Below are 11,496 nucleotides of genomic sequence, written 5' to 3' on the forward strand. Positions count from 1 at the left end.
AATAATACCCTTACAACATGAATATTACTTATCAATTAATGCTATCTAATTACATAATACATTGAATGTATTATCTGACATTAGCACATTAAGCCAAATCAATCCCAGTCAATATGCTTATCACTTTCCAATGGTTGGTGTCTTAATCTACCATCCTCTATGAAACCATCGACCTGCTAGACAAGTGTCCCTGTTCTCGCTCCAGGCCCATAACATGTGGGGGTTTTATACTGAAACTTTATCAGATATCTGTTTCTTACTTCAGGGCCATAAAATGAAGATCACCCACTCATTACCCTTAAATAAAGACATCTCAATGGACTAATGACTAATCAGCCCATGCCCACACACAACTGTAGTTTCATGCATTTGGTATCTTTTATTTTTCAGGATGCTGTGACTCACCAGAGCCAGCAAGTCATGTCTCAGACAAGTCAATTGTAGCTGGACTTCCAAATCAAAACTCTTGTTTCCCATAGTATATTCCTGACACAATTTTAATTAATGCTCAGAGGACATAACCCTACACAAAACATATATAACTATAGCCAAACTTTAAGAATTAGCACTTGTTATGTGAAATAGAAAGAAAAGTGGCAAAGGGGAAGGGGAAGTGGAAGGGGTAGGGGAAAGGAAAGAAGGGCGTGGAATTAACATGAGAAAATGAAAAAAAGGAAACAAAGTCTTTGTAAATAGGGAGGGATGGAGGAGTTGAAGGGGGGCAGAGGGAAGGGGGAAAAAATAAGAACCAAGAGAGTATGTAAAGGTGCATATCTCCAATGATGAATGTTATTATATTGTATACCTAAAATGTACCAATAAAATGATATACAAAAAAAGGAATTAGTACTTGTTGCTTACATTATATTATTTCTGTCATAATTTCATTTAATGCTTAGAGGACATACAAAAATAACACACATGTAAATATAAATAACCAATAATACCCTTATCAAACCCTAAAATCAAGAACTACTTATATTCATTTGTTGATAATATATAACCTCTCCCAAAAACTTTGTTTTCATAGAGTTACAAAAAAATAACCCAACCAACATTCTACCTATTACATTTACTTAATATATTTCTACACATTTTTTCCTTATTTAAACCTTAAATTCATATTTCCCAACCTATGAATTCTTTTTGGCTTAAACAGTTAATGTAGCTTAACTTAAAGCAAGGCACTGAAAATGCCTAGATGAGTTAACCCAACTCCATAAACATAAATGTTTGGTCCTAGCTTTTTTATTAATTACAAGCAAAACTATACATGCAAGAGTCCTCATACCAGTGAGAATGCCCTTTAAATCTAAGACTGATTAAAAGGAGTGGGTATCAAGTACACTTTATTAGTAGCTCATCACACCTTGCAATTCATTCTAATCCTTTTTGTAATCATTCATAAGTTAACCCTAGTGCTAAAATTAAAATTAGCATTAAAGATACTATAATTATTAAAATAAGCTCATTGCTTTGTGATGCTCAAGGTAAAGGAAGAAGTAAAGCGATTTCTAAATCAAATAAAAGAAATGTGATGGCAATTAGAAAGAATTTTATGGAGAATGGAAGTTGTGCAAATTCTGTAGGATCAAATCCACATTTAAAAGGGCTTGATTTTTTTGTGTAAATATTTATTTGTGGAAGTCAGAATGCAATTATAATAAGGATAAAGGCTAGGGAATAGTTGATTAATAGTGAAATTATAATATTAATTACTTTCTCTCAGAGTTTACTGAGTCTGGCTGATTGGAAGTCAACCATACTATCTATATTAAGAAAGTATGAGCCTCATCAGTAAATTGATACATAAAGGAATAGTCGGAGTACATCAACAAATGTCGATATCATGCAGCTGCTTCAGATCTGAAATGATGTTTAGATGTAAAATAATAATATAATTGTCATAAGAGACAAATGATAAGGAATGCTGATCCAATAATAACATAGACACCATGAAATCCTGTGGCTATAAAAAATGTAAGACCATAAATTCCATCTGAATGGTAAATGATGTTTTGAAATATTCTGAAGCTTAAAGAAGTGTAAAATAAAGGCCTAAAATAATGGTGATTGTTAAGGCTTGAATTATATGTTTTTGATCTTCTTCTATTAGGCTGCAGTAGGCTCAAGTAATTGAGATTCCTGATGCTAGAAGGACAGATGTGTTAAGTAGTGAAACTTCTAGTGGGTTAAGAGGTTTAATTCCTGTGGGAGTTCAGCACCCTCCTAATTTGGGAGTGGGAGCTAGACTAGAATGGTAGAAAGCTCAGAAGAATCCTGTGAAGAAAAATACTTCTGAAATGATAAGCAAGATTATTCCATATCAAGGCCTCTTTTATACAATTGTTGTGTGGTGGCCTTGATAAGTTTCTTCTCATACAATATCACATCATCATTGATATATAGTTAAAATGTTAGTTAGGAAACCCATTAGTAGGAGTGTTTTAGAGTTAAAGTGAAATCATATTGCTAATCCTGATGATAAGACAAATGATGAAAAGAAATAACAGTTTCAGATATTGGAGATAATTGTAGGTATAAATCAATTTGTCAAAAAATAATATTCTTCCTACTGGCAGTAACTAATCAGCAAGAGGTGAGGTGTCCCTGTCCCTTCTCAGGGGCAGAAACAACAGTGTCAGTCAAGCCATGCCCCCTCAACCATCACAGGGAAAAAAGAGGGGAAAGTTGAGCACTTTTCATCTGTTGCACACAATAGAAATTATGATAAAGATGATAATGACCAACATCAAAACTAACAGTAATAGTGAGCAAACTCAGTTACAAGCAGTATTTTAAATGTTTCTCTTCAGCTTTTCTTGTTATCCACACACCAATGCAGTGACCTGGGCATTAGGTCATTCCCAAAAGCTACACATTTTTGAAATGTTAAGTAGCAGTTAGAATGCAGGAAACATAGACTCTAGATTCAGTTCTCATATCAAAATCCTAATTTTCACTATTTTGTATAGTTCCTCCCACCCTAGAGTGATCTGATTTTCTTTGAGAGCCTACAAAATTCCATCAGCCAATGGAAGAGCTACTATGCAGGAGACTTAGCCAGCTTGTTTGTTAGTTACTAAAACAAAAGAGCTCCGGAGACATCAAACTCTCTAAGAGACTTGTGTGGCCAGCAACAAGGTGTAGCCTCTCTGTACATCTTTGTGACCAGGCAGGTTCAGGTTCCACTGCATTATTTGTACCCAGGGCACCCACCTCTGATCCAAAAGAGAGGAACCTTTTGAAACCTAAATCCAGAGTAAATGATTAGAGACTTGAGTTCCACATGGAATCAAAGAAGATGATTTTTTTTTTTTGGAATGGAACAAATACAAATCAGTTCATTCAAACATTTATACAGACCTTATCCCCTAAGGCACTATGCTGTCACAGGAAGTTCCAAGTGATTTGTCAGGTAGGGAAAAAACCTGACTCTCACTTGAAACACTTTGAACAACCCCTTTAATTCCATTGTGTTCTCATGGAGAGGATAATTCACACATGTGAACTTGGGGATTCTCTATATATTGATGACACCCAAGACCTTTTAAGACCCATTCAGACTTTTTCTTAAGCTCTATAATCCAATATCCAGCTGTCTACTAAATGTCTCACACTCAGCTCTCCAAAATATAATTTATCAAACCTGCCACAACCCGCTCTCCCTTCAGTCGAATGTACCTGCTGTCTCTTGAATCTCTCTTCTTCCTTTCATCTTAGCTTCTACAAGGCCACACTTTTCATTATCCATACTGCTGCAAGTTCATTCTGAATAATCGGTCTGTCTTCAGAATGAAAGAGGAGGTGAAATACTAATCAAAATATTAATCCATACATTACAACCACTATCAGTACTATGAATAGTGTCCAATTACTCTCAGAAAGAAATTGGGTTCTGAAGGGAAAGCCAAAAGGAATAAAAGGAAGGTCACTGTATGGATGGGAAACAGCCTTAACAAATATATTCTCTCTCTCTCTCTCTCTCTCTCTCTCTCTCTCTCTCTCTCTCTCTCTCTCTCTCTCTCTCTCTCTCTCTCTCTCTCTCTGTGTGTGTGTATGTGTGTGTTTGTCTCTCTGTCTCTTTCTCTCTCCATCTCGCTCTCTCTCTCTCTTTCACACACACACACACACACACACACACACACACGCACCCATTTAAAAGCCTACCACTCCCAATCATACTCAGAGGTAAGCTCAATCTAATAATCATTTCATTAAAAAGTACTTGACCAATCTGTTAATAGAAAAAAGAGGGAAAAGCTGACATTTTCATTCTCAAACCCCTTAGGGGTTCTGCTTGCTTATATATTTTTTAAATTCAATACTCACATTTTTACAAATAAATGTTATTATTGCCCTCATGTTATAGTGGAGAAACTGGACTTAAATAGATGAGATGAGCTGCCTAAAATCAAATGGCCATTAAAATTTTAAAGAATAACCCAGAGAAAAGACAAAAACAAAACAGAGAAGAGAAAGAACATGGATGTTTTCTGGTAGATGACAAAAACAGCCAAAGCTAGAGACAGGAAAATAAGTGGAACACATATCTGTGTGAAAAATGTTCGATGTTTCTTCACAAAGAATTGAAGTTCTGAGGAAATGAAACCTAACTCTCAGTGCATTGCCAAGAAAAAAGCCACATCTGGCCTCCTTCCATCTCACTGCCTCTCAAATACCCAGGATGAAGAGTCTACTCACAGTACAGCCCTAGAAGACAAAGGGAAACCTCCTGGCTGTCAACAGGAAAGCCAGAAAACAAATCAATTATAGGTATTTAACTACAACAGTGTTTGTGGCAATAAACACAATAGAGAGACCATCCACAGTCAAGTTTCAGTTTGGCTTGGCTGAGGACAGTCCCCTGGCTTTCCTAACCTTGAAGCAGATGCCTACATCCTAGGACTGTTGTCATACTTAAACCCACCAATAATTTCACCTATTTTCACAATTTGCAATTAACACAGAGATCGAGTGAGGTAGAAAGTGTAGGCTTACCTGTGCACTGATTTTTCCCCTTGTGTCTCTAGCCTACACTTTTAATTCTCTAGCAAATATTTATGTGAGACACATGCACACATATATTTTATCTGAACATGTTTATGCCATATGCTTTACTGCTTTGTATGTATCTAAACAAATGTAAATAATAATATATGGTATATATTGTTCCTCTATCATTATCTCACTCTACTTTGATGATCTCATCATGCTAGTTAGTGTACACTTAATTTTGTTTGTTTGTTTGTTTTTGTACCAGGGATCAAACTCAGGACCTTGCACTTGCAAGGCAGGTGCAGTGCCACTGAGCTAAATCCTCGGCCCAGTGTACACTTAATTTTGCTGCACAGTACCTCACTATGAACATTTAGATTGTGCCCAATTCTATAACATCACAGAATTGCTGCCATGACTATCATAAACCTATGTGAGAAATTCCATGGAATAGATTCCTTGGTGGATATGTGTGCACATAATTTAACTGAATGGTGCCCAGCTGAGCTCCACCATGAAAGCACCATTAGAAAGAGAAGACTCTGAAAGTAGAAGCCAGAGTGTAACTCACAACTACTCTGCTGTTAGCTATGTGCGTTGGGAATGGCCCCAAATTCTCATTTATAAAAGTGTAAGCAATTACATTGCCTCTACTAAGGTTACTATGAGAATTAAATGAGACAACAATGTTTAGAACAGTATTTGGCATTTGGTAAGTAAATAAATAGCATCACAATTGTCATTTTTTTCCCCACTCCAGAAAAGATTGCCCAGTAGACTGAATCTTTGCACTAGAAGGTCCATACAGCTCAGCCTCCTCACCCCACCGAAAGGACAATAAAAGTAGAAAGATGGAGGCCCCTGTCCAAGGTGTTTGGATGTTACCAGAGGAGGGATGTGAATGAGTGCTTCAGGTTCCTAGGCCAGGGCTCCTTCCCCCGTAAGAGAATACCCATAGCAGCCCTGGGATTCCACACAGGCAAAACTGAGGGAGAACTAGCAAACAAAATCTGTCCCCTGGTCCTTCCTTACACTGCACTGTACAGGTTGTGCGTACTTCCACTCATCACACTCACTCTGTGAGCTTTCAGGAATTTTTCATATCATAGGTGTCCAGTTTTCTGGCTTCCCTGGGCCACACTGAATGAAGAGAAATTGTCTTGGGCCACATGTAAAATCTATAATATAGTTAATGTTTATAAGTAACAAAATCTCTCTCATTTTTAATATTTTCCTTTTTTGGTACCGGGGATAGAACCATTTTTAATATTTTCTACCATAACATTTTTTAAAAGATGGTAGTATAAACTGACGGTGCTGGGTGGGTGCAGGAGACAGAGTTAGCACTACACAGCACCCTCTCCTAGAAAGTGTTCTGCTGTTGCTTACATAGTCCAGAGTCAAACACTGCACCATCAAGTCATGGAAAATATTGCTAAAAATCACATAAGGTTAAAAGTCTGTCCAGGGCTTCATGCAGTCCTCACAGCACAGGCAGGTTGGACCCACCTGGTTTATGCTCTTCTCCTGGCACACATACTGTCTGACAGGCACACCGTTTCATGGCCAGGCAGCAGAATCAGGAAGGGACCATCCCACTCTCGGGTCCAGCAAAACCAATGTCAGTTCTTGATAATGTGGTAAGGGAAGCAGCCACTGTAGTGCTCTCAAGCTCCTGTCTCAGCTTTGGAGCTGACTCTGTGATCTTCCAAACAGCCTCCAGTTAAGGGCTCAGCACACGGAGTAGGACCTGGCTAGTTTCACATGGGACTCTGACCAGCAGCCTTTGCCCAGAGCTCTCCACTGAGTTGGCTAAAACTTTGTCTGAGTGGTTTGCTGATCCGAGGCCCTGACCAGTCCTGCATCCTCACTCTTCTATCTCTCACAAGTGTTACCCTCTGCTCCAACTAAAACTCTTACACTTTTCCATTTCAAGGTCTGTCTCCAGGAGGTTGCCATGGCACAATAGAGAAACACTAACCATATTTACATGGTGGTCCTCATTACCATGTGATAATAAGACATCACAACATGAAATGCACTGCTGAGTGACACCTGATGTATGAATGCACAGCCCTTGAAATGCATATGAGGCACAGGCGCATCTTTACCACCCAAAATGCACAGAGATCTTTAACATAATCGATGAACACTAATCTATGCTATCTATTTTGTGATGTGATCCAATGTTTGCTGGATACTATACATTTTTTCTATACCAGCTCATTCTACTTGGAAACTTTCTCTTTAGTCCTCTATCAATATATTATAATTTTTAAATGTCTAGATAGGACTGTATTTATCATCACTAGTAACCTCTCAAAATAAATTGAGATGGGATCTTTTTTCATAACTTGTTTCTCATACACACTTGGGATAAATGATATTCAGAATGTGTTTAGCCTCTGTTATTCCTCCAGGTTAAATAATGGAATTTCAGAGTAGGTAATGAATGAGACAAGAATTATAAAATTAAAAGAATTTTAATCCAGGATGACTCTTTCTAAGACAAAGAAATACTGAGAATGTGTAAATATGTCAATATAAATCACTTTAACCTGCAGGTTTTATTTAAAGTCAAAAAAATTGATATATATATAATTCATTATCACAAGCTGTCATTTTATAAGATTTTTAAAACATAAATGAAACATAAATGAAAAGCAGTTTCAAGTAATCATTCTCTATCAGGAGGATTTTGCCAACCAAAGGACATTTGGGAAGAACTAGAAATATTCACAGTGGGGGACAAAGGGGATGCCACAAGCATCTAGTGACTGCAAAATAAGAAATGTACAAAATATAAAACAACCCCCCAAACAAAGAATTACATGGCCCAAAATGTCAACAGTGCCAAGGTTGGAAAATTCCAGTTTAAAGTTAATAAGGAAAGGTATTCAATGCCCTACTTTATTGAAAGGAAAAGGAAATAGTCTGTCCACTATTTAATTGTGTTTTTTTAATTTATTGTACTAAGCAACATCTCACCATTTACTTGAAAGAAGTAATCTAGAGCATTGCATAAAATAAATGGTTAGAGTTCATTTGCCCCTTATACAAGGAGATGATGGTTGCACCCATTTTATCCAAATAATTTATGAGACAGAGAAGTAGGAAAAACACTAGAGATTACCAAAGTTCTGTAACTCTCATGCAAATTTATCATCCAATTCTTAAGGACTTTTTTCCATACATTCATCATATTATTCTGGTAACTTGGTGACTTTTTTCTGGTTTGAGCATACCCTACTTTTCAGCATCCATTGTTAACATTATTAGTTAATATATGACACACAGATTGTTTGATTTTTTAATAAAAATAAGTCTACATGAAGCATCTTGGACCCCTATGCACATATTTCCCTCTGAAATCCCTCTTAAATTTTAACTCACATGGCTATAACTATGACAAACCCATGTTTTAAATGGTACTTTTAAAATAATCAAAATTTAACCTGATCATTTTTAAAGCCAATGACATCGTTTTACCTTCCAATAATAGGTATCAGTACATAAATCAAAGCCGTTGCTTTTTGTCAATGCAAGAATTCTAAAAACAAGAGTAGGACTTCATGTTACGGCCAAGGGGCGCCCTCCACCGAACAGCAGAGAAATAACCTGGATCCGTTTACACTGAGCGTTCAAACTGCATGATGCTCAACCACCGCACGCGTCTTTCTGGCTCATCTGAAAAACTGACTGTAAACCTTACATTTTATTTCACTAAAATAAAAAGTGCCGATGAACAGCACCTTGCACATTCCTGAGGATTCATTGTGAAAGATAGCCCAGAAAAATCCCTACACGATATTAGCAACAAGAAAACAACAACCACTCCTTTTCCTTAACAACCGAGCTGTATTTAACAGGGTATCTTTCTTCTTTCCACTCTCTTTGCTTCGGGGTTACGCGATTCCGTATCAGAGACAGCCAATTGTCCATTCAGACAGTGAGCCAAGCGATGCTAGAAGTTTTAAGTTTTCAAGAGCGGTGCTAAATTGCCAGCAGAGGAAAGAAATTTCAATTATTTAAACGAGTATCACGAGGTCTAAGAGGAAGAAAAGTTCCTTTACTTCCAGCTTCGCATCCCTGATCCAGAATCTCTTTGTTCAAACATAGCCCCCTGGTTTGCAGATGCTAAGATGCTGGTCCGAGGACACCACTGGCCTGATGCATCTCCGGAGCGCACTGACCGCCTGCCTACCGCAGGGCGCGGGCGCGGGCGCGGCGTGGGGCCCGGGTGAGGCTCTTACCTGGGCTCCGGCGAGGAGACAGCTGAGGAGGACCAGCCAGCCCCAGACGTAGGGCGATGCGCCCAGCCGGGCCATGCCCGACACTGCGGGAGGGAGAAGTGAGGACCCCTTCAAGGGCCAACGTGGCCGGCGCGGGACAAACTTGCGGGGAGCCCGGGCCCCGCTGCGTCGCGGCTGGGGAATGCGCGGTCTTCCAATTCCCGGAGGGCTCGCGAGGGGGTGGCCCCTGCGCCCCACCGAGGCGGGCGTAGCTCCTGGGGCTCCAGCTGCTGCCGCTACCTCCACGGACACAGCCTCTGCTCCTCCCTTCTCGGTCCCAAGCGCCGTGGGTCCTCGGGGAGGATCCACAAGTCCCCTCCGGGCAGGCGGCGCTCGTGAGGACACAGGCTTCGGAGAACGGGAGGGTCGCGCGTCCGCGGCTGTCCTCAACAGTCCCCAGCCCTCTAAAACTGATTTCCTCCGAACCATTGCACCAGTGCCGTAAGCGTGCACGCGCCGGCCGGGCGGGGTGGAAGGTAATGTATGTCTCTGTCCCATCGTCACCAGTTACAAATGGAAAACAGGATTTTTATACTAAAGGGACTCGATCCTGAGAAAAATCACAGTCCCAAGGAAACTACTTGGTTATTTCTGTCAGTTTGTTTTTGCTGTTGTTTGTATCTTTTGTAGGCCCACTGTGTTACCTTCTGACCCCTGCCACCAGAATCAGGTGAAATGCTGAAATGCGTATTCCTGGCTTTTACCTCAGCCCTGCTTAACCACTGTAATGCTTGTCCTTGAAATTGCAGCTTTATATAAACCACTAAGTATTATCTTCAATACATTTTTAAAAATTAAAATGTTCAAAAGTATTCTCAAATTGAATGCTTATTATATTTAAAACTGAACCCATTATAGTCTTGCTGAAATATTTCCCTATAGTCTAGCCTTCTTTGCTAATATTTTTCAGAAACTTCACAATTTAGCAAAAATTACATCTCATGATTACTTTAATTTTTAGTATATTAGTAAGATTGACTATACATGTATACATTTGTTGGGTGGTTGTATTACTTTTTTTTTTTAAATCTCCTTTTCTTGCCTCTTGAGGGAAGAAATGAAGAAATGAAGTACTCCGCACTCTGAAACTGGATAATCTGGGTTTAAATTCTAGCTCTGCCATTTCCTAGTTGTATAATCCTGGGCAATATAGATGCTAGCCTCTTTTTGTCTTAATATTCTCACTTGTAAAATAGGAAAAATAGAGTCCCTTTGTCTTAGTTCCAGATACTATAAAATACCATAAACTGGGTGGCTGATAAACCACAAAAATTTAGTTCTTACAGTTCTAAGAAGTCCAAGGTCAAGGATGTAGCAGGTTCCATGTCTGATGAGTGTCGACTTCCACGATAACCACTCTTGTCTTTGCATTGTACTTCACATGGTAGAAGGGGTGAGGGATCCCTCTGGGGTCTCTTGTAGAGATAATAATCCAACCTACGAAATTTCCTCAGGACTGAAGCACCTCCCACAGGGCCCACCCCTTACTATCACCTTAGAGTTTAGGATTTCAACATATAAATTTGAAAGGAATATAAACATTCAGTCCATTGTTCACCCCCCCCCCCCAAAAGTTGACTGGAAAAGTTGAATGAGTTACCAAATAGAAGGCACTTAGCACAATGCTCAGTCCAGGTGGAATGCTCAGTAAGTGTGAGCTGTTATGGTTAAGACTACTTGATGCTCCTACTGCAGCTGATGATGACAATGACAATGACAATGATGACAAAGATGATGACTTGGGTCTGTGACTGTAGTCTATGAATGGGAAAAGGTCTGGTGCACCTGAATGTTTCCTATTCATATAGAAAAGCATTGTCTATATTTAAAATATTAGCACTTTTTCTGACATAAATGCCAAAATTTTTTCCAACTTTATTTTTTATCTGACTTTTAATATCATTATCAGTGAATTTTTAAAAAATTATTTTTATATATCTAAACTGATTAATCTTTTTTATAGTTTCTTTTTATCAATTGTTGGCAAGTTGAGTATCAGATTGTTAGATTCAGAATACTGTAAGAAATTAGGCTTCTACACTCAGAACTGAGGGTTTTCTGGGTAGAAGTCAGGAAGAAGGCAGCTAACACAGGGAAAGTCCTGGCCATTTAAAGGAGGTTGTTATGGCTTGTATCCAGATGGCCCCCAAAAGCCTCACATACTTATAGTTCATAGGTGAGACTTTTTGGAGGTAGCTGGATCTAG

The 11,496-nt window shown here is 38.9% G+C and overlaps 1 protein-coding gene across 1 annotated transcript in view; it reads right to left on the minus strand.

The window, feature by feature from the left end:
• Positions 1–9,761, minus strand: part of Pth2r (parathyroid hormone 2 receptor) — a 120,178-nt gene extending 110,417 nt beyond the window's left edge. Inside the window, exon 1 of the mRNA XM_004851337.4 lies at positions 9,252–9,761. Coding sequence (XP_004851394.2) covers positions 9,252–9,719 — 468 coding nt within the window. The 5' untranslated portion in view covers positions 9,720–9,761. The remainder of the gene's footprint in view (positions 1–9,251) is intronic.
• Positions 9,762–11,496: the final 1,735 nt, after the last annotated feature.

The sequence above is a fragment of the Heterocephalus glaber genome, unplaced genomic scaffold (assembly GCF_053883595.1).
Source record: "Heterocephalus glaber isolate CG9 unplaced genomic scaffold, H.glaber_assembly_v1.0 deba00000621, whole genome shotgun sequence".
NCBI lineage: Eukaryota > Metazoa > Chordata > Mammalia > Rodentia > Bathyergidae > Heterocephalus > Heterocephalus glaber.